This window comes from Pelophylax lessonae (genome assembly GCF_965119305.1).
Source record: "Pelophylax lessonae genome assembly, chromosome: 3".
Taxonomy (NCBI): Eukaryota; Metazoa; Chordata; class Amphibia; order Anura; family Ranidae; genus Pelophylax; species Pelophylax lessonae.
The window spans coordinates 336,299,737-336,327,687 of NC_138770.1; the positions used below are offsets into that span (position 1 = coordinate 336,299,737).

The 27,951-nt window shown below is 40.0% G+C and overlaps 1 protein-coding gene across 3 annotated transcripts in view; it reads right to left on the bottom strand.

Moving 5' to 3' along the window:
* Window positions 1-6,469: 6,469 nt before the first annotated feature.
* Window positions 6,470-27,951, bottom strand: part of KHDRBS2 (KH RNA binding domain containing, signal transduction associated 2) — a 362,102-nt gene continuing 340,620 nt past the window's right edge. For 2 of the 3 annotated variants that reach the window (XR_014225082.1, XR_014225083.1), the window contains 3 exons: window positions 10,939-11,116; window positions 9,003-9,045; window positions 6,470-6,578 (listed from right to left, as the gene is read on the bottom strand). Coding sequence is in view for 1 of the 3 variants with exons in the window: in XM_082252045.1 (XP_082108171.1) it covers window positions 11,016-11,116 (101 nt within the window). In the remaining 2 variants the exon portion in view is untranslated. Of the gene's footprint in view, window positions 6,579-9,002; window positions 9,046-10,492; window positions 11,117-27,951 lie in introns of those variants that run through there. The other variant, XM_082252045.1, reaches the window with a different exon arrangement.

Below are 27,951 nucleotides of genomic sequence, written 5' to 3' on the forward strand. Positions count from 1 at the left end.
AGAAGGAGATGGGGGAATTAGAATTGTAAGTGACACTGAAGGTGCGGTGGGACAGGTAGGATGAGAGCCAGTGAAGATCCTGGAAACCAAAGGAATAACTTTTTTTGAGGAGGAGAGGGTGGTCAACTGTATCAAAGGCAGCCAAAAGGTCCAGAAGTAAGAGTACAGAATAGTGTCTATTGGTGTTTGTTTTTAGTGAGTCATTTGTGAGTTTTAGAAGAGCGGTTTCTGTGGAGTGTTGATGGTGAAATCCAGACTGAAGGGGATCAAGAAGGTTATTCTTAATGAGGTGGTCACTCAGTTGGTTTTAGACAAGGAAATTGGGGAGAAAGGGGTGTAAAAAGAGGTTGTTAAGATTGGTGGGTTCCAAGGAACGCTTTTTAAGTAAGGGGGTAACTAGTTCATGTTTTACAATGGTGTTTGTTTAATATACAGTGTTTTTTATTATGCACACAAGTGTCATGCTTGCATAATAGTTCTCTGTAAAGCTTATAGTTAGGGCTTTCTTATTATTATTTCTATTTGTTTGCTTTTTTAATTTTCATTGTGGTCAATTACCATTATCATTCATGTAAGAGGTTTCCCTGTTGCATTCCCTATAAAAATGTCTTCTGGTGGAGGGGCGGGCCTGCCTAACGAAGGAGGAGGACCTCCGAAACTACTTTGCGGCCCACCCTCCACTTCCTGCTCAGTCCTTTGATTCCTGTCGGGCTCCGTGGAGGAACCGACAGGTCGTTCACGCCACTTCCGTTTACGGGTCACCGCTCTCACCGGCCCGGCTGCATAACGTACACCAGCGAGGCTGCCCATCCAGGGAGCCTACGCCATTTAAAGCACCAGCCGACACCTTGAACTGGTTTATTGCCACACTACACAGGACTGTCATATAGGCTTTTGATCTGACCATCCTTCACGTCTCCTACTGTGGGAACTGCCGATCTACATCCCATAGTCTGTGCACTGGATCGTTTGTTTTTAAGATGTAAGTTACTGCAATAAATTGTCATTGCTTATTCTCCACTGTGACCTGGCGCCCCTGTTCTTCTTTTTTCTTTCTGCATGTTTGGAGTATATGTTGTTGTGCAGGCAGCTCCTCCAGAGGTAGGGAATCCCTCCATACACCCAGATTTGGACTTCATGATCTTCTACCATAAGGAATTGTCATTATTGTGATTACCACCTGATTGAAGAAGGACTTCGCTTATATATGAGGTTCATGTACTTTTATCCTTGCCTTATTTGTGTTCCTTCTGCATCATATTTGATCCAATCCACCACCTATGGGGATTGTTCCATTGTGGAACATTGAGCGCTGACTTACTGATTTAGGTCAGTATATTTGTTTATAGTTCATGTTTTAGAGAGTTGGGGAAGATGCCATAAGGGATGGAAAGATTGCAGATGTGGGTAAGAGACTGTAGGATGAACACAGTATTCGAGAGAGAACTGGGACCAGGGACAGGTGGTTAGGTGGGCGTTAGAAATAAATTTAGCAATCATGTCTATAGTAGCAGGGTTGAATATGGGGAGTGTTTTTTGTACCTGTGGACATGGAGTAGTAAGTGGGTTGATTTCTGTAGAGTGGAGAAGTCATCATGAATTTAATCAATCTTATTTTTGAAGTGATTGGCAATCTCCTGGGCAGTGAGTGAGTTAGTGGGTGGAGGCAGTGGAGGATGAGGTAAAAAAGTTAAAGGTAGAGAAGAGTTGACAAGGATTGGAAGAGTGATAAAATAGGTCTGCTTGGCAATGTGGTGACAAGAACTGTATTTTTGGAGGGCAGATTTATATCGGTTGAAGCCTTTGTGAGCCTTTACGCCACAGACGCTCAAGAGCACAGCTATATTTTTTTTGAGGCTTCTGGTGTCATCTGTTTTCCAGAGTTGTAGGGGTCAGGGCCTGATTCTGTGTGTAGTGAGTGAGGGGGGGGGGGCGAGCTTGTCTAGGTGTCAAAGATTAATTATTTGTCAAAGATTAGTTGATGCTTGGAAGAGACATTTAGGAGAGGTAATGAGTCAGTCAACAGTAAGTTAATTCAAACATGCTTGGGACAAACATAGACCTATAATCAGTAAATCAGACCTATAATCAAAAAAGTTAAAAATGTGTATGACTCCATGAACTACTTGATCTTTTTTGTCAATTTTTTTTTCGAAACATAGCTGCCCTTATCTGTTCCTGGCTACCGAACTGGAGAGGAGAGTATGGACCCCACCTGGGATGGGCAGCCTTTTCTCCAAACAATCTCCATTTCTCTCACTTGCCCTCCTAGCTTTAGAGCTGTCCCAAACCAGTTGTAGCCCCTTGTTGATCTGCTATCCCCACTCATCTCCCCTCTCGCATTTTTTTGCTCTCTTTCGTGGCACATATGAAACAAACTCTGAATTTTACTTGCAGGTTTTTTTTTTCTCTTTTGAGGCAGTCTGGGTTGACTCTAATCTGCTATATCGCTAGACCCAGGCAAGAAGGGTTGTTATTTACCCCTTTTTTTGCTAAAAGAGATAGCTCTTTTGATGGTAAGTTCCTTGGCTAACCCAATTGTTGATCATTTTGTGTGTATTTTACATATACATTTTCAGTATTGTATCTTGACCAATTTAACTGTTTTTGTAATCTTGCCTTTGCTCACTTTTTTGGCTTTATACTTGTCAAAGATGTGCAGTGACAATAGTCACATTCTTTTTCATTTTATTTTATATTCTTATATTCTTGTAAACTTATAATAAAGCTTTCATGGAACAAAAAAAAAAAAAAAACTATAGCTACCCTTATGTACATATATAATTGCACACTATGCATAGAATTCTTTTTTTAAATATTAACATAAATTGATACTATTGTCTATGTCTACCTGATTTCCTTTAACTGTTTAGCTAAGAAGTTGAAACGATTATTCTTTAATTTTAGGGACTGTTTAATGAAAATACGACCGGGTTAAACTGGGAAATTTTGCTTTAGAATACTAGTACAACTTTTTCACTGTCAAGTTATAGGAGCAACAAAGTTAGTTTCATTTTAACTTAAGGACTGTCACATTTTATATCCTGTTTGAAGAATGCTAGCACACCGGTAGTGATGAGAAGAACAATAAAAAGAATGAAAAAGAATAATGAATGACACCAGAAGGCAATTAGACATTTTACAGAATTGCTGATTTATGAACGGCATCGTTTATAGCTCAATCACTAACTGTTTTATAGTTCTCATTACATGTAAAAGGCACAATGATGAATATAAAGGTTAAAAAAATTAAATTAAAAGAACAGCAGAGCATTTCAAATAATGCTGACTATATCTAATGATGTGTGTATTATATTTATTAAAATTAATCTGTATATATTTGCACTCAAATAACCTTCTGTATTTAGTACATCAAGCACACAAGCGCCAGATCAAATTATCATATTTGTACTGTGCATCTCCCTATTTTTGCCATATGCATGTTGAGAGTGAGTTGTAGCTTTTATCTTTAAAAGATTTTATGTTTAAAGTCTAACTCCAACCATTTGTTTACTTAGGGAAGAGTAAGACATTTTGGCAGGTTTAAAATGTGTTTGTGTCCCCTTTGAGGAGATTTCTCAATTAGATTTTGAATGCTGTTTGTGTCTCCTATGGTGATAAAGGCAGCAAAAAATAGTTGATGGATGAACTAATCCTCACACATTTTTTTCTAAACCTAAAAAAAAAAAATGGAAGTCAAAAATGTCAAATAGCTAGTTTTTTAAGTGTTTTTAAGCTCTTTTCTGAAAAAGTTACACAATATAAATGCCTAATGTTATACAATTTTATTTTTTAAATACAGCTAAAGGAAAACGCAGAAGAAACTACTTCGGCTTCCAAACAATCAATGTCATCTTCATCCTAAAATGGTCTGTCTTAACAGAGTGACTTCAACACCATTTGTCATAGTAATGGATATCATAGGGTTTGTACATGCTGATGGTGTCATGCAAAATACAGTGGTCAGGGTTTTCTTTGTCCTGTCACTAACATTTAGAGCTCTTGGCTATGTCTCTAAATTTTGAAGTTGGATTTTACATTTGTAATCTAGTTCTTGTCCTTCAGATTTGGCAGAGTTAACAATTATCCTTCAGAAAAAAGGCAACTGATCCCACTTAGGTTGCTGACTCATTGTGGCCAAAACGAAACCAGGTAGTGTAAGATGTCTTCAGCTCTGCTCTCCACCCACAGGGAAGGTTCCTCAGATGCAATTTTCCTCCTAGTGGGCTTAATAAATTTGTCATTAACAAGTAACCCAACTAGGGGGCGAAACATATCTGAGGGACCTTTCCTGTGGGTGGAGAGCAGGCCACCTTACACTACTTGGTTTAGTTTTGGTTACAGTAAGTTGGTGTCCTGAGTGTGACCAGTTGCCATTTTTCTGTAGCACATGGTAACCTGACAAATAGTCTTTTACGATTTGCAACAGTTGATTACATGTCATGTTGGCTGTTATCAATGATAGGAGCATTAGAGTGTTACTTTTTAATGTTTTTCCACATAACAATTATCCTTCTTTCATTCGTGGTTATATTACTTCTCCAAGAGAAGTATTTTTTCAGTTCAGAAAATCTTGAGTGGTGGTTGCTAATCTATGTACCATTAAGCATTTACATGTTATGAAAGCCAGAGAGATGTGTTGCTCTCTTTTCATATACGTGCCGACAACCAAGGACCAATTAGGATTCAGACTCAAAAAATGTCTATCAGAGTCTGCAGAGTCAAAGGTTGTATTCTATACAGCAGCTGTTATTGGAGAACTGAAACATGTCTGCGAAAATCTGTGCCCTTACTGGATGCAAAAATTATTTTGGGAAACTCCTATCTGCTGTGTCTTATAGTTTGATACTGGAATGGGTGGAGGAACAGTTAGTACATGTTTCAATAATATAAACTAGAGAAACACCAGATAAAAGAAACTGGTTTGGTAACTCTATACCACCCGATCTACATTGGATAGATAGTCAAAAACTCACTGGAAAAAGAAAAATGTATTTTTATTGAAAAACATCAAAAGTATATATATATATATATATATATATATATATATATATATATATATATATATATATATAATGGCCAAATCCCCCCATGAGGAATCTAGCATGAAAGAACATATAGGGTACCTAAACACATAATTAACAATACACACATGAACTAAATTAAGATAAATTAAAACAAATTGCACCCCACCCCTTATCTCCATGAATCCTCTTTACCAAAACCCAAGATTAGCCAAAGGGAAGGTAGAACTCAATGCATTCAGATATATAGCCATATAGAATTATAACAAGGGTTGGCAAAAAAGAATGTGGTTGGCAAATGATCCTTATGATACAATATCCTTTTGATTCATTATTAAGGCCTGGTTCACGCTGGTGTGACAAGCACTCCAACTTTGAGAGCACATGTCGCATCACAAGTCACACCCCATTAAGTGCAATGAAAAAGACTTGAGTCCCTCCAACTTAGAAAAAGGTTCCTGCATTACTTTTGGTCTGACTTCAGTTAAAGAATTTGTATGCAAGTCGAGCCTAAGTCACGCTGGGATGTCTACTTCAAAGTTGTGCCACTTTGAAATCAAGGCAGTGTGAACCAGGCCTTATTCTGTAGTGCATGGGCAGGCTTGTTTGAATATAAACTCATTTGTTGTTAAGGTAGAACCCACACTATACACAGTAGTTGGTTAATCTAAAGAAGAATGTACAATAACAGGGTAATGTGTGTGGTCAGCTTTATAACGAAATAACATGAGCTTTTTTTACCCAGTTCTCGTATTGTGAATGCCAAACATGAATAACCTTACATAGTGGAGTTTATTTACTAAAAGCAAATAGAGTGTGCACTTTGCAAGTGAAGTTGATTTAAACCTTAGTAAATGAGGTGAAGATCTGCTGACTTCCATCATCCAATCATGTGCAGGCAAAAATGCAGTTTTTTTAAATGTTCCTTGCATGCGACTGGGTATTCTTTGTAAAGTGAAGTTTTGCCTTGTGTACTAAGGTCTGGAGCAACTGCACTTGCAAAGTGCAAAATCAATTTGTCTTCAGTAAATCAACCTCAATGTATCAATTACAATAATGGTAAAGAAGATGATGTTGCAAAAAAATGGAATACACAAATAATTAAATCCAATTTTCACTTTGTTGTCATATTTTTAATGCTATGGAAGACATATATTAACAGGTTTCTTTCTTTTTCTGTGTGTGTGTGTACACACACACACAATTGGTATGAAAAAGTAAAAGTAATTCTGACCTGTTTTTGCTTGTTCATTTGTTAATAACTGCTGTTTCTTCAAGTCTAGCTTTTGGACAATTTGGTTTGGAAAAACTGGAGGGATTAAGCTTCAAATAATTTACTAAAGTTCACTTTGCAAAGTGAAAATGTATTATTATTAGATGAATCACCTAATTGTTTTAGTAGTACACATTCTTTTTTTGGAGTTATTTTGTATACTTTATTAACTTACCAATCTCTAGTGTCTGCTCTGGAGCTGTAGCGACATCTGTCCCCCTCAGGTCTTTTCCACTAAACATTAATTAATTCTCCATTTTGTCACCAAGGAATGTACTTCTCTATGAGATACATAAGATAGTTGGTGTCATTACACATTGCAAAATTGATATTATTGTTACCATTTTATTTTATTTTTTTATTTTATTTTTATTTTTTTATTTTAAGGCACTTAGAGTTCTTTCTACAATCCCCTCTGTTATAGTAATATATATATACCTTATTTTATAGCGCTGCTCCACTCTCGATCTGACAGCAAAGCGGGCGAGGCCAGGAGGAGGAGAGGAGGAAAGAGGCTGCTGGTCAAATGAGTGCCTTAAAGGGCTTATTTTTTTTAAAAAACATACACTGGGGACATAATTTACTATAACAGAGGGAACTGTACAAAGGACACATAATTATAATAGCAGCAGGAAGGGAGGGCTGGGGAGTGGACGGAGCTGACAGGCAGGGAGAGGAGGGGGGGGGGGAGAACAGAGGGGAGCTTCGGATGATAGAGGCACTTAAACTGACCATGGTGTCAGGGCTCAGACGCCATGATAAACTGTGGTCAGTTTACAGGGGTGAGGGTAGAACAAGGCAGGATCAGCAAGATATTTCAGGTGATACAATGGGTCAAATGACACAGCACAAGCACTGTGCTGTTGTTCACGCTTTAAAGGAACAGGATCCATTTTTTTGAGGGTAACAAACACTTTAATGAAGGCCATTACTTCATTACTTCAGACTTTTTAATACAGCTAAATTAATATATTTTCTATTTTACAGAAATGGGATATCAATATGATATCAATGTATTATTTATTCCAAGCAAATCAGCACCAGAGTTGCCATTCTTTTTTTTTTTTTTTTTTCTTTACAGATAGTTTGTAAAAATTATTTTGTTGGCATCTGTACTTGTTTGAGGATGGGAGAAAGTGTCTGTAAAAATTTCCCATCAGACAGCAGTAACCACTGTGTTTGCACAATTCCCTAATAAGGTGCCCATTTTTAAACCCCTGAAGATACTTCTGCACTGTTTACCCTATTCTGTTTGGTGAACTTGTATATATATATATATATATATATATATATATATATATATAACCCATGGTGTTTTTGATTTCACATTCTATGTCATATCCGCTTTATCTTAAAAAAAAAAAAGATGCTTGACAAGATTCATTTTAGGGGACCAATAATCCTCTCTTGTTACTTGTTATTTGACTGCAATGTGACTACTGTAAAACTCTCCATTGAGAATCAATATAGTAGGACTGACTGACAAGATCATGGGACATTCTCATGATTCATTTACTGTGCGGTCATTGTTTTTAAGCAATTAATTAAGTAGGAACTAAGGAGTTTAAAATACTCCTGTTGAAAGAATGGACAATTAAACAATTGGCAACTAAACTGTGAGATTTTTTCACTATATCATAGTCCAATACAGCTGTAGTGCTTTCCAACAGAATAAAACATGTGGATTAGATATATCCAATGAAAATAGACTACTGCAAATTGTTTTCGAATTGTAAATCAGTTCTCAGTCATTAGGTATTTGTACAACACATGAAAGCATGGTATCTCTGTACTAGGTAAGGCTTCATGCACACTGAGCTTAAAAAAAACTCCAGTTCCCTAGGCAGAAAAAATGCTTATATAGAGAATTTTTTTGTACAAAAAAGTTTAGGAGAGTTTGGTGGGGTTTTTTTCTGGCAGAAAGTTCCAATCAGAAACGCAAACCAGAAGGTTTTTTTTTCCTACCTCTAAATGTTCAGCTCAAAATATGCCTTTAATCATCCTAATGTGCATGGACACAAAGGATAACATTGAGCTGCTTCTACAGGCAGAACACAGAACTCCTGTAGAAGCACCAATTTTTCAGCCAGCCTGCAAGGAGCCTTAACACTCCATCCAAACTCTACTCTATTTTTTGAGAACTCCAACTGATTGTTCACCTTCACTATGTAAAGTACCTAGTTCAAAACAAACCTGCCATTTAGAAAGAGTTATGCTTTCTCTAGGTCTGAGCTTTGTTATAGGCTAGTGATTCCTCCCAGTGAACCCGAATGATCAGGTGAACTGATGATCAGGTTGTCCTCATTGGATGTTTAGTCCTGCTTTTTGCTGCATTTTCTAAATACAAACTGTTTTTTAACACCTGTTCCTAGCAACACACACCATTTAGGTGCATTGGAAAAAAACATTTCATAGTACTTTTTCATTTTATATGGTCCTGGGTTTTATCTTTTAAGTAAAAAGAGCCATAAAAATGCAAGTTCTAAACCACATGTCAATGCATGTTAATATAGTGTTTGCTAAGTCATGTGTTATGGTGAAACCAGCCTAAAGGAAGAAATGTTGGAAGAGATTTAAAGCACCTCTCATTGTGAAAATTAGAAAGTAACTTCAATGTGACATAGTGCATGTAAAATAACAAATGCATTAATAAATGATTAAAATTACTTATTTTGTGATATAACATTATCATAAGGTAAACTTACTTGCTTGTTAGCTTTTTCCTTTTCACTCGTTTTAACAAAATATCTGAAATGGAGAATTAAATAGTAGTGATTTTAGGAAACAGTATACAAACATAATTGTTTTAAAAAAAATGTTCAGGGCATTTAAATAAAATAATTATACTAAGTGTATTTCTAGCTATTAAGAAATTAGCATGCAACTCCAGCTGCAATGTGATATAGAGTACCATATATTACTTGGTATATACAAAATTATAAAAATTTGTTAACTATTCTCATCAAAAAAGTAAACCAATCACAGCAATAAAAAGCCAGCAATTAAGATTCAACAAAAATAAATATTTAAAATATAAGTAATTTTGGCAGCCCTATTTCATTTTTGGTTTTCATTTTCACAAAATATTAGGTTAGATATCTGATGTTAGCAAGAGTTGCATTACTATTATGGTTATTTTAAATCTGTTTAGTTACTTGATATTTAGAATTTTGATTTGACTAGTTAAGATTAATTATTGGTTTAATAGCCTAAAGTCCTAGTTGTTATATTCTTGCAGGTTTACTTTTTTAACTATAAGTAACTTAATAATTAGAAATATTTAACATTTGCTCGCATACTGAAAATTACATAGTTACTATTAGTGTTACCTGGTTATGGTTTAGTCATCCTTTGAGAGTCCTGCGACACTTTTCCTTAATAATCATCAGCCATCAAGTCTGATAGTCTCAAAAGAAATATCAGCCCTTTAAACTGCTTTCAACATTCGCGATATTTAGCACTGGAAATTACAAATAAAGTTTTTGAAGTTGAAGTTAAATAGCAACATCTGGGCAGTGACACTGATGATTATTGGTAGAGATAAATAGTTATTAAGCAAATGCAACCAACACACTCCTAAGAGTGAAAACCAAAAACCTAGACAACGGTTACATGTTAAGTAAGGTATTTAATGTTTGGGGTAATTCAAAGTTCTAGGCATTAGTACAGTCTAGTGGTTGGTGGTAAGTGGTAATCTTACCTCTTTTAATTCCATTACATTTTCAGGAGAGAGAGGCTAGTAATGTAAACAAGTCAGAGTTTTTGTTTAGCAAGATGAAGCTTAAAAAGTAATTTAGAAGCATTTATTGTTCTATGTCCATTCTCCCAATTAATATGGTATGCATTAATATTTTCTAACCTCAAATCAAATGACAGTTTAGGTTAATTTTTAGAAAATTATTTAGCCAAAGCCAAAGTTATTAAAACAAATTTTAATTCTTACACAAAATACTTAAAACAAGCTTGGGATCATTTTGTAATTTTAATTGTGAAACATTTTAGGCATCCCTAGAAATGAAATACAAAAGTGATTGCAAGTTTAGTTTCTTACAAAAAATTTCAGCTTTATTGACAAATTTGAGCAAACATATTTGACAAATTATGATTTCCTATTTAGAGAATGTTACACATCGACCTTTATGTGATTTTTTAAACAAATACAGATTAAAACACTGACAGATTCAGTTAGCTACATACATTATAGTAGCCATTTACTTCTCAGTCCCCTTAAAACAGCATTTTAAATTAGATTTACAAACTTAATAGTCAACATTATGTTTCTTACAAAAATCAATTTTGAAACATCCTCTCTACACTTTGATTATATTATATTCAAAAATCATATTACAATAATTTAGCAACCCTACACAAAAATCAAGGCCTGATATGTTGTGAATTTATCAAGACTTCAGCATTTTCACACTTTCATGCTTTTAAAAAAGGTATATACCACGATAAATAACAGCCAAGAGAACATTATCCCATTTCATGGTTTGAAACAAAATGATCCTGCAGTTATTGTTTTTCAGTCCATGTTAAAAAATAAAGCTTAAAGCCAATGCTACACCGATGTCATCGCAATAACAGGAAGTACATAAGGAAACCACAAGCAGTAATCCCAAGGTAAAAATGGACTATTACTTGTCATGTTGTTGTTTTATGCAGAGCCAAAAGGCAAATAATTGTCTGTAAGAGGAGGCCACATACGTGAAAGACCTTCAGTATCTACCATATGGATGTTCTCTATATATTCCTCTAGTTGATCTTTGAATTGATGCTTTTAAGGTGGGTCGGGATGATGAGGACCATTCTTCAGGCCCTACAATCAAAACACAAGGAAAAAGGGCATGTTTGAGGGCTTCCTATATGTAAAGTATGATCACTTCAGAAAATCTTTTTCTACAACTCGAACAATATTAACAGATGGTTTAACATCGAAAGGATAGTTATGGTAGTTAGAACCCACCATCCTCTCCTTTTTTGGCTCATTAAATATGTACCTTATTTTAACTCTCTGAACTGGCTAAAAATGACATTATATGGATACATTACTTGATACCCCTCCTTTTACTCTAAGATACAGGTGTACTTTCTCAGCCATAAAGGGGTTGATTTACTAAAACTGGAGAGCACAAAATCTGGTGCAGCTTTGCATAGAAACCAATCAGCTTTCAGTTTTTTTTTCTTATCAAAGCTTAATTAAGAAAGCTGAAGTTAGAAGTTGATTGGCTACCATGCACAGCTGCATTAGATTTTGCACTCTCCAGTTTTAGTAAATAAGCCCCAAAGTGACCTTTTAAACTTAGCGCCTAACCCAAAACTTAAAACTTAAGCTTACAACGATCCATCTTATTCTTAACCTTAAGCCACAACCCCTAACAATTACCTTTATCAAGGACACTAACGTAAAGTGTATTTAAACTGAAGAGCAAAATGCAATATACTGCTCCTTACCATTCCATAGATGTGGTGACTGTATTCTTAAGACTTTTGTTTTCTGTATTTCCATCCAGTGATTCTGTAAGTAACACATTTCCTGTCCTATAATGACAACGCTCACTCACTGTACTGTTTATATGAAAGAGCAGCATTGTCACTCTAGGTTGTTTATTCCTGATTTGGACTGTAGAACACCCCCTATTTTCCCATCTCCATTAGGGACAGCATTGTTGAATTCTCCTGAACTGGCAACATATGATATTATATGGACAGACTACTTGGCTGTCAGTCCTTTTGTCTCTAAGATATAGCTAGAACTTTTTTTAAACCTAAAGTTCACTCCTAAAGTTATACTAAACAATATCCTTCCATACACACTGCTACACATTTCATGAAAATTGCTTCTTACTGTGTTTCTATACCTCCTTGTATTATCCTCTGTAAGTTCCCTAACCTATCCTTTCCCCTTCACTTCTGTTTGTTTAGAATGAGCAGTGCACATTTGTTGTGATCATATGCACTGTTCTATGCACGCTAAAAAATCCCATAGTTCATAGTCTTTCTCGGGAGTGAGCAAAAGAGTATGGCTACTTCTTCTACACAGTGGGACAATGGAGAACAAATGTAAGACACCCTCTAACAGGAAGAAATAAAAAAAAAAAAAAGAAGTTTGGAGATTTGGAAGAAACTGAGAGCAATAGAAGGTACTTTTTGAGTAAGAATACATACCTGAATAGATTTTATTTAAACCAGAGTTTAGTGTCACATTAAAATCAACTATTGACACTGACCCTCAAAGCTAACTTTACAATTAACCATCCTAACCATATCCTGTGAACACAATCCCTAACAATTAACTCTATCCATACATGGATGGAAATTCAGCCGGTTCAGCAGGGACCGGGCAAATTTCAATTCATGTATAGGCAGGCTGGTTGTACACAAATCTATTAATCAACTTTTGTATAACCAATCCGTTAAAAAAAAAAAACTTTTCTCTTGATCAGAACCTGCACTGCTGATGAGTATATTCTGATGGCAATATTCCTCTCCAGTATGTCCCCCACACCTGCTGTCACTATAAAGAGTACCAGAAGATGTAATTAATGTACTGACCTCATAAATTGGGCAATTCAATCCACAAGTTTTATTTTTTTAAGGAGGACACTTGTATTTACATTTTGGTGGCATGTAATTTTGCTATTGTAGGGAAAGAATACATGTCCTTTAAAACTGTATTCCAAGCAAATAATTTTTCAGAAGGTATGCTCAGATTCTCATAACTGCATCTATAGTTTATTTTTTAATATAGATAACTAAATATCCTTTAGTTTAAAAAACATGGAAATGTAGATTTTCAAAAAACGCCTCTTTAATTGTATCTGGGTTATGAATGCTAATGCTGCTAAATGTAAGTCTTTCCATCTCTGCATGAAATTAGCTTTTTCCTAATGCACAAACTTTCCAGTAAGCAGCTTTGTATGATTTTCACACTTCAATTTATTTTTGTATTTTCATGTGTCCTTTGAGATATGTAATCCTTTTCTTTCTTCACGTGCATTCTTTTTACTTTTCCTTTTATTTCTCAGATAGACTTCTTAAACATTCCACTGTACTTTATTAAGTCAGATCAGAGTCTTGAACAACAAATGTTCATGGGCTGTTTGGTCAAAGCCAATAAGCAAGCTTGTCTCTGGATTACTGAAGATTGCAGCTAGCTTGAATTAAAGGATTTGATTGTGTAGCCGGAGAATTTTACAAATTGTTCAATACTTTAATTTGCTAGCTGCACCCTAGAGTCTAGTATAAATATTTCATGTCTCAATTACTTTGATGATGTTATTAAAATCAGGCCAGTTCATTAACACTTCAAGATAGTAATTTCACTACTCATCCACTTGAAAATATAGAAATGAAATATTAAGGTACTGTTGATGATTTGATACAAAATCCGAGTTGCTATTTCCATAATGCAGAGTTACAAGTGTCTCGGACAGTAGACTGTAACACAGACACATGTAAAATTCAATTTTTATTATTGTTACTACAAACTACTTTGAATGATACAAGCTGAAAGTTGATAGGGTGAGTACTTGCACATGTGTATACAAGTTTTTTTTTAATTAATAATAATAATAATAATAGTAATAATATTAAAACATTTTTTTAAAGAATTATGCTTTAAAATTCCTTTTGACAAAAGGTAGTCTAAAATGGATTTACTCTATGGTATTTATGCTTCAGCTGAAACTGTTCTAGGTAAATACTGTGACATGTTTTACTCTTTCCAGGAGTGAATAAGAGTACTTACCATTAGTACAAACCACAAATATTTTTTAAATGAGCAGGCTTTTGTGTACAGGCTATTAATAATATTTACATACAAACAAACCTTTGTCGAACACACTATTGTAACTATTGGCCGATGTGGAGCCCACTTACCTTTGCAAAAAAGGTGTCACAGTAAATAATATAAATTAAATAGAATTTAATAAAAATATGGTTATTTGCCAGGGTATTTTATTGCTTAAGAAGGAAAAAATAACATGTTAAATGATGAAAAACAGAATAAAGGTACAGAGTGAGTACTCACAAATCTACATATTGTACACCATATAAAAAACATAATTCACACATGCATATTGACTCCCGATCCTAAGCTTCCCATTGATTCACAGTATTTCCGGGTAAAACTATGGAGTGTATTCCCAGGTATGACTTGCTCAGCAGATGTATCCCCACGGCCAGCAAGAAAGTAGATTCAATTTTAAACAAGATCGTTGGTCAGTAAAAAAAAATAAATAAATAATATGGCGTCACTACTAAATTATAATAAATAGCTGCGCTATAGCTGAGCATTATCATGTTTCCAGAAAAAAAATACAAATTTGCCAAAGACTGCTGCACATCACCATAAAGACTGCAATGCATATTACAATGCACATTACAAGAAAAAACACAAAAGTTTTAAATTACAAAAAAGACTGCCAACAGAACTGCACATTATCTGAGAAAATTATGACAACTGTACATCACGAGATGCATGTTACCAAAGTGACTATCTTGAGAGTTGCACAGCCAGTACCCCTAATTCTGTGTACACTTTTTTCAAACTACCGTATATACTCGAGTATAAGCCGACCCGAGTATAAGCCGAGACCCCTACTTTTACCACAAAAAGATGGGAAAAATCATTGACTCGAGTATAAGCCTAGGGTGAGAATGCAGGGCGGCGGGCATGGTGCAGGAGAATGCAGGGTGACTGGCATGGTGCAGGAGAATGTAGGGTGACTGGCATGGTGCAGGAGAATGCAGGGTACTGGCATGGTACAGGAGAATGCAGGGTACTGGCATGGTACAGGAGAATGCAGGGTACTGGCATGGTGCAGGAGAATGCAGGGTACTGGCATGGTACAGGAGAATGCAGGGTACTGGCATGGTGCAGGAGAATGCAGGGTACTGGCATGGTGCAGGAGAATGCAGGGTACTGGCATGGTACAGGAGAATGCAGGGTACTGGCATGGTGCAGGAGAATGCAGGGCACTGGCATGGTGCAGGAGAATGCAGGGCACTGGCATGGTACAGGAGAATGCAGGGTACTGGCATGGTACAGGAGAATGCAGGGTACTGGCATGGTACAGGAGAATGCAGGGTACTGGCATGGTGCAGGAGAATGCAGGGTACTGGCATGGTGCAGGAGAATGCAGGGTACTGGCATGGTGCAGGAGAATGCAGGGTACTGGCATGGTGCAGGAGATTGCAGGGTACTGGCATGGTACTAGAGGATCCGGGGTTGTGGGCATACTACAGGAGATGCAGTGCTGTGGGCATGGTACATGTGGACCATGCCCGCAGCACTGCATCCCTCGTAGTGTGCCCGCAGCCCATGGCAGGTAGTGAAGCTGTTTCACTTACCTGTTCCAGAGGCGCCTTCATTTTAAAAATGGCGCCGCCCGGGGCCGACACGTCATTGCGCACGCGCCGCCACCGCTCGTATACTTTCGGCTATTCCCGGCCTCTCCCGAGCGGCGCCGGGAATAGCCGAAATTACACGAGCGGCGGCGGCGCGTGCGCGGTAACATGTATGCGACGGGCGGCGCCATTTTTAAACCTTAAACCCGTCGGAGAGGACATTTTTTTCCTTGACTCGAGTATAAGCCGAGGGGGACGTTTTCAGCACAAAAAAATGTGCTGAAAAACTCGGCTTATACTCGAGTATATACGGTATTTCTTATGTTTTTGATGACTACAATATTCCTTTTCATATTGGCTGTATATTGTATATGGTTTTTTTTGTTTGTTACCAATCTTACTTGCTACTATGAACTTATTGTATCAAGCAGAAGTACCCTGTGTGGTATTCATACTACTGTTTGAGAGCACAGGGATGATTTACTAAAGGAAAATAGGCTGTTCACTTTGCAAGGGAAGTTGCATTCTACAGCGCATTTCTGCTAAAGCCTAGTGAATGTAGTCAAATAAAAATATCCAATCACATGCAAGGAAAAGCATTTTTTCTTGCACATGATTGGATGATGGAAATCAGCAGTGTTTCACGTCATTCAATAAATTCTGGGGAAAAATTCCCATGTAAAGTGCAACTTCCCTTGTAAAATGAACAGTCTATTTGCTTTAATACATCAACCCCCATTGCTCCAATTTTTACATTACTTTACACTGTTGGTTAAGTCACACCTTTTATTAAATCTGCAAATATGCTGGGAATTAGATTTGTCTCAGAAGGAAAATTAGGGTATATTTATAAAGCAATGAATGGAAATTGAACAAACATTCACAGCAGGTAAATCTTCTAGGTACCTGTGCTTTCAATGACAGTGTTTGAATTACCGCCAGTGAATGTTTGGTGAAAGTCATATTTACTGCTTTATGAATATGCTCCTACAGAGTTTGTGTCTGTTGAATTTAGGTTAACAGTATAACATACAATTGTCCTGGACCTGTCACAATGTGTTTGGAGTACATTACATGTTTTATGTGACAGAACCAGTTCAACAAAAAAATAAAGTACTAAAGAAGTGACTGGGGCACAATGAAAAAAAAATTATATATATATATATATATATTTATATATATATATATATATATATATATATAAATAACGGAATTTTTGTAAAATCTTACCTGTAAAATTCCTTTCTCTGAGTCCTCCGACAGTCGCCGCCCCTTCATATTCGTCACAATAGGGTTATTGACCTTTGCTCCGTAGGAGTGGCTAGACAACAGAATATGTTAATATCAAAGCTTTTAGCATACCCCACCCCCAGGGGGTGGTCCCCTCAGTCAATACCCTCCTGCTTCCTGCATTCCTACCTCAGTTTCAGTAGCATAGCAGTAGAGTACATAAACAAAACCCCAAAAGAGGGGCGGGGGCAGCGACTGTCGGAGGACTCAGAGAAAGGAATTTTACAGGTAAGATTTTACAAAAATTCAGTTTTCTCTTACGTCCTCCGACAGTCGCCGCCCCTTCATATTCGTCACAATAGGGACGTCCCAAAGCAGTGTAGACATGAGGGGTGGGAAAAAAAGCAGCCGCGCCTAAGGCAACGCAATACCCACATCAGAGAAAAGAACCTTACCAAAGGAAGGAAACCAACTGGGCAACATGAAAAAAACTTGCTCAACAGGAGCAACAACCCAGGAAAGAACAAGTAACCTAGGGGTAAAAATACCCCAACAGCCAAGGACCCAAACAAAGGACCCTAAGGCACTGCCGCACTAAGAACTTTACGGCCAAAGGAAGCATCTGCCGATGCCTGAACATCCACCTTGTAGAATTTTGAGAAGGTGTGAACGGACGACCAAGTCGCCGCCTTACACACCTGGGCCACAGAAGCCCGATGATGACAGGCCCAAGACGTACTCAGAGATCTTGTAGAGTGCGCCTTCACAGGCATGGGAGGAACTTTCCCCCTCAAAGCATAGGCCTGTTCAATGACCTGCCTGATCCATTTGGCGATGGTAGAGGCCGATGACGCCATGCCCTTCCGAGGCCCCTCTGGAAGGACAAAGAGAGAATCCGTCTTACGAAAGGATTCAGTCGATGACAGGTAAACCCTGATCGCCCGAACAACATCCAAGGAATGCAAAGCCACTTCCTTTGGATGTTTAGGCTTTGCACAAAGCGAAGGCAAGACAATGTCCTCATTGAGGTGAAATTCCGAAATCCTTTTCGGAAGGAAAGACGGGTTAGGACGCAAGACCACCTTATCCAAGTGAACCACTAAATACGGAGATCTGCAGGACAAGGCAGCCAGCTCCGACACCCTGCGAGCCGAGGTGATTGCCACCAAAAAGGCGACCTTCTTGGACAACATAGACAACGAGATCTCCCTGATTTTTTCAAAGGGAGCATGTTGCAACACGGACAGAACAAGATTCAAGTCCCATGGAGGCAAAGGCTCCCTCCTAGGAGGGACCAGATGCCGCACCCCTTGAACAAAGGTGCCAACTAAAGAATTAGACGCCACAGGGTGTGGGACCATTCTGGGTGAAGGGACCATTCTCCCTGGTCCAGGGTCTGGCGGCTCAGATAATCCGCCTGCCAGTTTTCCACCCCCGGAATGTGAACAGCAGATATCGCCAGGATGTGCGTCTCGGCCCAAGACAGAATGTCGGCCACTTCCCGAGCCGCTCGGGCACTCCTGGTGCCCCCTTGGTGGTTGATGTAGGCCACCGCTGTGGCATTGTCCGTCTGCACCCGAACCGGACGGCCCTGCAGCCTGTCCGACCAACGCCGAAGGCAGAGATTTATTGCTCGCAATTCCAGAATGTTGATCGGAAGGGAGGACTCCTCCTCCGACCAAGTTCCCTGGGCAGACAGAACGCCCAGAACACCACCCCAGCCCGACAGGCTGGCATCCGTGGTGATCACCGTCCATGACAAAGGACGAAAGGACTTGCCCCCCGACACCGCCGGGGACTGGAGCCACCACAGAAGGTCCCTTCTGGTGCGATGACTCAACGAAATCTGGAGATCCAGAGATTGCGGTTGTCCGTCCCACCTGGCTAGAATCTCCCTTTGGAGACCCGTGTGTGAAACTGGGCAAAGGGTATCGCCTCAAAAGCCGAGACCATCAGTCCCAGACACCTCATGCACGTCCGGAGGGACGAGCACTGAACGTCCCTGAGGGACCCGACTTCTTCTTGAAGCTTCCGGAGCTTGTCTTCCGGCAGGAAGACCTTCGCCTGAACAGAGTCCAGGATCATTCCCAGGTAAGGAAGACGATCCGACGGACACAGCGTCGACTTTGGAAAATTTATCGTCCAACCGAACTCTTGCAGAGTCTGCATCGTGACGGACAGGTCGTTCACCGAACCAGAATGTCGTCCAGATACCCCAGGATCGAGATGCCCTGGGCTCTCAACAAAGCCAGAACCGGCGCAAGCACCTTGGTGAAAACCCGCAGAGCCGAGGCGAGACCAAAGGGCAACGCCACGAATTGGTAGTGATCCTCCGCAATGGCGAATCGAAGGTACTGCTGGTGACCCTCGAAAATGGGGATGTGAAGGTACGCATCCTTCAAGTCGATGGAGGCCATGAATTCCCCCGGAACCAGGGCAGCCACCACCAAGCGCAGAGATTCCATGCAGAACTTGCGAACCCGCACAAAGCGGTTCAGAGCTTTCAAGTCCAGAATCGGACGTACCTTGCCCTCCTTTCTGGGCACAGTGAACAGATTTGAATAGAATCCCCGAAATCTGTCCCGATGAGGCACCGGAATCACCACTCCCTGAGCGCTCCGGAGATAGCTGAAGATTTGAGGGAAAAAATCTGCCCGCCGGCCGAGAGAGAAACTCAATCTTGTATCCAGATCGAACGATTTCCTGAACCCACCTGTCCCGAACGCGGGCCAGCCAGGGTTGAAGAAAACGGAGCAAACGTCCCCCCACCCCAGAACTGGGTGAGGGTGCCCCTTCAGGCCGCATTGTTATGGGCAGCGGACCCGGACTGGCCGGACTTCTGGTTACCTGCCCACGGCTTTTTCTGGGAGCCTTGTCCCTTGAAGGGCTTACCCTTATAGTGCGACCGAAAGGCATGAAAGGACCCCTGAGAGGGTCTAAACGAAGCATTCTTCTTACCGCGAACAAACTTAGACTTGTGAGTCTGGGGCAAAAGAGTACTCTTACCCCCAGAAACACCCTTGATCAGAGTATCCAAGGATTCGCCAAAAAGGCGAGAACCCGCGTAAGGCAAATTAGCCAAAGTCTTGCGAGAAGATTGGTCAACAGACCAACATTTCAGCCAGATCAGGCGACGGTTCAACACCGCCACACTCTGCAGACGCGCAGCCAAAGGGACCATATCTAGGTCCGCATCACACAAATACATGACACCCTGATGAATCTGATCCACCATAGCCAATGTCGACGGCGAAGCAGAGTCAGCCACCAGAGTGCGCCTGAGCACCTGCGTCCAATCGGCAATAGCCTGGGCTGCCATAATGGAAGCAAAAATAGGCTTCAGCATAGAGCCCGCAACCGTATAAGAGTGACGGGCCAGAGACTCCAATCTCCTGTCCATAGGGTCCCGGAACACCGGGGTATCCTCAGCAGGAATCGCAGTGGATTTATTCAAAATCGCCACCGCGTGATCCACCTGAGGCGGCACACACCAACGCTCATCAGTAGCTGGTGTAAAAGGATAACGCAGCTTGAACCTACTCGGCACAGCAAAAGGCTTCTTTATGTTGCGCCATTGCTCCTCAACAGCGAGCTGAAATTCCGTAGAGCAAGGAAAAACCTGCAACGTTTTACGTTTTCTCTGCGTCCCATAAGAGGACATCAAAGCAGGAGGACATGGTTCATCCTCCAAATGCAGCATTTGTTTGATAGAAGCAACCAACTCATCCATGAGTGCAAGCTCTTCAGACGAGCCAGGGGGAGAATTATCAACCCCTTCCACCTCAGCCTCTTCTTCAGACCCCGCAAGGTCTAGAGAAGAACGAGACCCTGAGAAGGGCACTCCAGCCATAGCATCCCCATCGCCCTCTGAATCAGAGGAAATGGACACCCTGGGCCTTTTTGTGGATCGATCAGCCACCAGCATCTGCACCTGAGCAGCAAGGTTAGCCACAATAGTAGCCAGATCAGCCCCCTCGGGGGAAGCAGCAGCAGCCCCCTGGCCCCCTACCAAGGAGGGAGGAAACTTGCTTTCCTGAGAATCCATGCCCCAGTAATTAGGAAAAAAAGGAGTACTGCCCCTTTAAGGTCGCGGCGATCGCAGCCCACCGCACTCACAAAACACACTGACCCACCGGGCTAGGAATACAAAGGCAAGGAATACAGGAATGGAAGGTAAAACCTGGAGAGGTCACACAGGCTGCTGCTTCATCGATCGCTGTCCTCAGAGCAAAAGGAAGTGATGCGAGACTGACCGCCCCCATAAAGCCCATGTAAGGCTACACAAACATGGCCGCCGGCCGAGGCTGTAGAGGCAGAAACACTGACATGTGGCCCCCGCGATCGCCGCCAAAACGGCGCTCTCACCACACAGGATCGGCCACCACAAAACTGTCACAAAAAAATGGCGGACCGCAGCAGCGGTCGCCGCACAGTATGCCCACAACATGTCTCACAATCATGTCCTTCACAGCACACAGCATGTCACACAGCCTGTTACACAGAGCAGAGCAGGAGAGCCCCCCCCTTGCAGCCCACAGAGAGCAGCTATACTGACAGGGAGCTCAACATTATGCACAGACATGCAGGGTCCCACAGTCCCAGACTGACACCCAAGACAGACAGGTCCCCACACAGAAATACACTTACCATCCGGATGGCGTGGGGAGCCTGCACAAGCGATCAAACCGCTGCACTAAGGACAGGGAGAGTCGCAGCCAGGATGCAGTGGAATTGCGGTGCGAAACCGCATGGCGTCCAGTGAGGTAGCCACCTCACCGCAGCATCCCCGCAGCGGACAGGGATGGGTCGTTCATATTTGCCAGGGAAACCTAGCTGAACGCTCGATGGCAGGCTGGGAAGCCACTGGCCCTGAACCCCGGATAACCAGGGAGGCCAGCCCGAGACCCAGCACCGCATGATCATCTTCATCAGAAGACCTAACTAGAGCTGAAAATAAACAGCTAAGTAAAGAAAGAGAAAAAAACTCCAAATAAAATCAAAAAGAGAAAAGAAGCTGAGACTGAAAAGCCCCAGCACAGGAAACGTCTAACCTACTCCTGAGCTAGACAAATGAAACTGAGGTAGGAATGCAGGAAGCAGGAGGGTATTGACTTAGGGGACCACCCCCTGGGGGTGGGGTATGCTAAAAGCTTTGATATTAACATATTCTGTTGTCTAGCCACTCCTACGGAGAAAAGGTCAATAACCCTATTGTGACGAATATGAAGGGGCGGCGACTGTCGGAGGACGTAAGAGAAATATATATATATATATATATATATATATATCACAATCAGAGAGAGACAGAGTTGCAATGCAATGATGATGGAGAGCTTCCATCCAAAAATACTGTATCCTTATGCAACAAAATTAACAAAAATCAGTGTGTACATTAGCATAAGGATATTTTTGTAATAAAATTGTACATTATTGCATCATGCTCCCAATTCTTCTCTGATTTTCACTTGAATGTTGGGTGGTGATTGGAGTCCACCCAGTCGCTGCTAATTTTGCTCAGTACAATGTGTGGCTCCCATTCTGGGATATCTATCTATCTATCTATCTATCTATCTATCTATCTATCTATCTATCTATCTATCTATCTATCTATCTATCTATCTATCTATCTATCTATCTATCTATCTATCTATCTATCTATCTATCTATCTATCTATCTATCTATCTATCTATCTATCTATCTATCTATCTATCTATCTATCTATCTATCTTATAAACTGTATATATATGATGGATGGATGTAATGTCTTAAAACATAACACATTAGTACAATATAAAACATTAGTGAAAAAAGAAGTAGTAGCTGGTCCAAACATAGAAACTTAAATTTTTATCAATTTTTATATATGTTGACGAGATCTCTTCTCATATCCTGATGTGTCTTTAGACGGTATGTGAAGGAAAATCTCTCCAATTGTGTCATGGTGTCATAAATGTGTAAAGGCAGATTTTGGTTGTCCAAAAAACATGATGACAAGTTTGAAAGCTTGTGAAAATACCCTGACCAAAAGTATTAGGGTAGACTGTGCATGTGTTAAGTCATTTCTCTTATTTACCACAAGCTTTTGTTCTTACTAGGGATGATCGAACTTTTGAAAAGTTCGGTTCGACCAGAACACCCGAATTTCCTGAAAGTTCGGTTCGGATTCCAGAACCCCATTGAAATCAATGGGACCCGAACTTCTGGAATCAAAAAACACAATTTTGAAGCCCTAAAACCCCCCGAAAAAACAAAAAAGTGCCTAGGATTCTGGGTCATGCCCCAGGGACTATTAACCACATAAAAAAAGTTCTTAAAAATTGTCATTTTTGATAGAGTGACAATTATTGAAAAAATTATTGAAAAAAAAATGAGATTTCTTTGGATTTAGTGTCTGGGTGGTCTAAAAAGTGTACCTGTGAAGTTTCAGCTCTGTAGTATGTCCAGAACCAGAAAAAAAAAGATTGTTCGTATTAGAATTAATATAGAACAGGGATATGGCTCCGCTATTTTCACACCTTGCCGGTTTTGTAGCAAGCGTTTTTTTTGGGCATTTTTTGGGGGTCTTTGGAGGCAGGCAAAACATCAGAACTTCTGTGTAGGGGTATATATATATATACACACACACACACACACACACACACACGTATGTATATATACACATACACATATATAGGTGTGAAAGTAGCAGAACACTATGCTTGCGCTAATGAAATAATTAACACCCATATGGCTTCTCTGCTATAACACCTATATGTGTGTATGTGTATAAATACATATAAGCGTGTGTGTATATATACCCCTATACAGAAGTTCAGATGTTTTGCCTGCCTCCAAAGACCCCAAAAAAATGCCCAAAAAAACGCCTGCTGCAAAAACACACCTGGGCGTTTTTGTAGCTGGCGTTTTTTTGGGCATTCTTTGGGCGTCTTTGGAAGCAGGCATGACATCTGAACTTCTGTGTAGGGGTATATACACACACACACACACATGTATGTATACATACATATACACTTATATAGGTGTGAAAGTAGCAGAACACTATGCTTGCGCTAATGAAATAATTAACACCCATATGGCTCCTCTGCTATAACACCTATATGTGTGTATGTGTATAAATACATATAAGTGTGTGTGTGTGTATATATACCCCTATACAGAAGTTCAGATGTTTTGCCTGCCTCCAAAGACCCCAAGAAAATGCCCAAAAAAAAACGCCTGCTGCAAAAACACACCTGGGCGTTTTTTTTTTGCAGCTGGTGTTTTTTTGGGCATTTTTTGGGCGTCTTTGGAGGCAGGCATAACATCAGAACTTCTGTGTATGGGTATATATACACACACACACATGTATGTATATATACACATACACATATATAGGTGTGAAAGTAGCAGAACACTATGCTTGCGCTAATGAAATAATTAACAGGCATATGTCTCCGCTCCTATCACACCTATATGTGTGTATGTGTATAAATACATATAAGTGTGTGTGTATATATACCCCTATACAGAAGTTCAGATGTTTTGTCTGCCTCCAAGGACCCCCAAAAAATGCCCAAAAAAACGCCAGCTACAAAAACGCCCAGGTGTGTTTTTGCAGCAGGCGTTTTTTTGGGCATTTTTTGGGGGTCTTTGGAGGCAGCCAAAACATCTGAACTTCTGTATAGGGGTATATATACACACACACACTTATATGTATTTATACACATACACACATAGGTGTGATAGGAGCGGAGACATATGCCTGTTAATTATTTCATTAGCGCAAGCATAGTGTTCTGCTACTTTCACACCTATATATGTGTATGTGTATATATACATACATGTGTGTGTGTATATATACCCCTACACAGAAGTTCAGATGTCATGCCTGACTCCAAACATGTCCCCAAAAAAGCCCTATAAACGCCTGCAGCAAAAAGCAGGGTGACAGGAGCGAAGCCATATCGCTGTTCTATAAATGACCTAAGAGAAACGATCTTTTCTCTATAGCGGTCACCCTGACATGGAAGGGTTTTGTCACCCTGCCATAGCTGTCAGAGTCAGTTAACCCTACACTACACTACGGTCCCCTTACACTTAACACTTTCCCTACAGAAACTAGATTATTAAATCTAACTATAGTGGAAAATAGTACCCTAACTACACTAGATATCCCTTTCCTCACACTAATAATTGCTAAATGACATTTTGAAGCAGAAGTAGCAGAACTGCTTCCACTCTCTTCCACGTCCCTGTATTACAATGCTAGGAATTTGGCAGGGCTATCTTATATACTGGGGGGCGTATTCACTAATGATTGGCCTCTGGACCCCCTAGTCACTCCAATCACATTCCTAGCATTCTCCTGCCCCCTCAATAGGCTTTTACTGATGGTTCTGGTCCAATCACGGGCTTTTAAAGCCCATTTCCTGTCCCATTGCATTTTGGTCGGTTCTGGTTGCCGAATTCCGAACTTTTTCAGCAAAAAGTTCGGAATTCGGCCGAACCTCGAACAGCCAATGTTGGGGTCGAACCGATGGTCGACCCGAACCGTTCGATCATCCCTAGTTCTTACATCACTGGATTACTGAGAAAAGGGGTTTTAATGGAGTACTGCACTACAACAAGGCCTAGATGAAAAACTGACCTACAGAGCAGGTAAACTGTACTCACTATATGCATCTTAAATCCTCAATCTTGTTTGAAGTTTACTTTAACATTGGACAACTTCAACTGATTGTACTAAGCTTTACAAAACCCATTCCAGCAATCACTTAATTTCCCAAACCAGTGGAATTACAAAATAAATGTACTTACCATAGTCAGAGTGTGAAGAATGTAACAGAAAGCTAGCTGAAGAATTAAAATGATGTGAAATAAAAAGGTATTCTGTATTGCCAGTAAAAAGTCCTGTTTCATTTCACCATTTGAATTTTTCATTTACCAGTCCTATTTCATGCCATAAGCTGATATTAATTTATAGTGACATCCTTCAAGGGAGAAAGGGGAAAAACATCTGCAAATATCTGACATTTGCAAGATTACTCTCTGATATGAAGATTAATCATTGCAACACTACTATGTTTTCTACAATTTGCTTTATTTCATTTCTGAGGCTCAACCAATGGTGAAAGATGTTTATCAAAGATGATTTTACACTACGAGTTGGGCAGCGATTCCATGCCATATTTTCCTAGTGATATTCAATCAGTTTAGCAGTAATTTATGGAAACTGATAGGAAATGATAAAGCAATTTTGCAGCTTTCTTGTGCCTATAATAGTATCCTTTATTTATACATCTACACCAGTGGAGCATAGATTAATGTAAACAGACACAGCTTTCTATTATCATTGCAATTCTATGGCTGCTCAGATATCTGAGGATTACCAGAGATTATTGCAACAAAGTCTACTGAAGAACCATTACTATCTCAGAGATGGACCATGCTAAGGCATGGGAGAGGTCTGGGAAAATGTTAGCTAAAGCAAACCTATCTTAGGCCTCAGTGGATGTCTCAGTTGTCACTAGGTATATTTAAATCTAAAATCCAGGCACTAGCTAATTACATCTCTGAAATAAGTATACATGAAATGATTTTGCTGCCAAAGAATTAGTAATTTTGTTATGCTAATCCTGCGATTAGGGCCACTGGCAGTACAGTCGACCCTCCTGTAAACCAGCGGTACTGCCCTATTGCTGAAATTAATACCCCTGTATACCCCCCCCCCCCCCCTAATGGTGCTGCCAGCTTTTCCTCCTCTACCTCTCACCGGCTGTCAGCTACTGAAGGCACACAGGAGGATTGTATTCAGCTGCTGAAGGCACACAGGAGGATTGTATTCAGCTGCTGAAGGCACACAGGAGGATTGTATTCAGCTGCTGAAGGCACACAGGAGGATTGTATTCAGCTGCTGAAGGCACACAGGAGGATTGTATTCAGCTGCTGAAGGCACACAGGAGGATTGTATTCAGCTGCTGAAGGCACACAGGGGGATTGTATTCAGCTGCTGAAGGCACACAGGAGGATTGTATTCAGCTGCTGAAGGCACACAGGGGGATTGTATTCAGCTGCTGAAGGCACACAGGAGGATTGTATTCAGCTGCTGAAGGCACACAGGAGGATTGGGTTCAGGTGCAGAAGGGGGGAGGAGGTTATAAATATTCCATATTAACTATGTGTTCATTCATAACTGAAGCATAGTAAACTTTGTTTACTATGCTTCAGTTTGTGCATAAACAAGAAACCTCTATACAGAGTACTTCATGTTGATTTACTCTCCAATGCAGTTGAGGCTGCGGAGAGAGGGATTGAAGAATCCATGTCCTCACCCTCTTTCTTTTGCAGTGAGACAATAGGGATCTGTTTAACCCCTACATAAAAGAAATATATGCAAGAATAAATAAAATAAAATATTGTAAAAAAAACAAAAGGGTTTGTTCACAATCGATTTGCTCTCTGAAGAGAGACCCAAATGTGTCTTGCTCTTCAGAGAGCAGTTGACAGGCAGTGAGTAGGCGTTGTATCACCTCCTCACCACTAACTTTAATTCCTTTCAACCCCACACTAGTACACCACAACCACCTGCATTGTACACAGTTGCCATGTTTGTGCAGAGCAGAACCATTCTCTTAAATGGGTAGTGTTTGACAGGGGGCATCATTCTTGCTTCAAAGAAAGGTATTGCACCCACAGCATGTGTACACCCCTAAAATAATGTAAAACATATGTGCTCAGACCATAAAACAATAAATAAATCAGCAGCTAGCACAAATTTGTTGATTTCAAATGATCACACAATGGAAAAGTTGATATGCAGCGCGTAGTTTAGTACAAATTAATAGCATTTATGAAAGTCCATTAAAGGTGGTTGAGTGTTAGTGTAGAATCCCCTTACCAGCTTCTGTGTGCAAAAACAATAGGAACACACACAACACCACAGTGGTGAGGCAAGTCTGCCTTCCAGATGATGTAGACCTTCAAGTTATAGAGAGATCTAACAATCGAATGTAGATTAAACCATCATTTGGAATCCTACTGTTATCCTTCAATGGAACACAGCCTTGCTATGGGAGATTCACCATACACTTCCA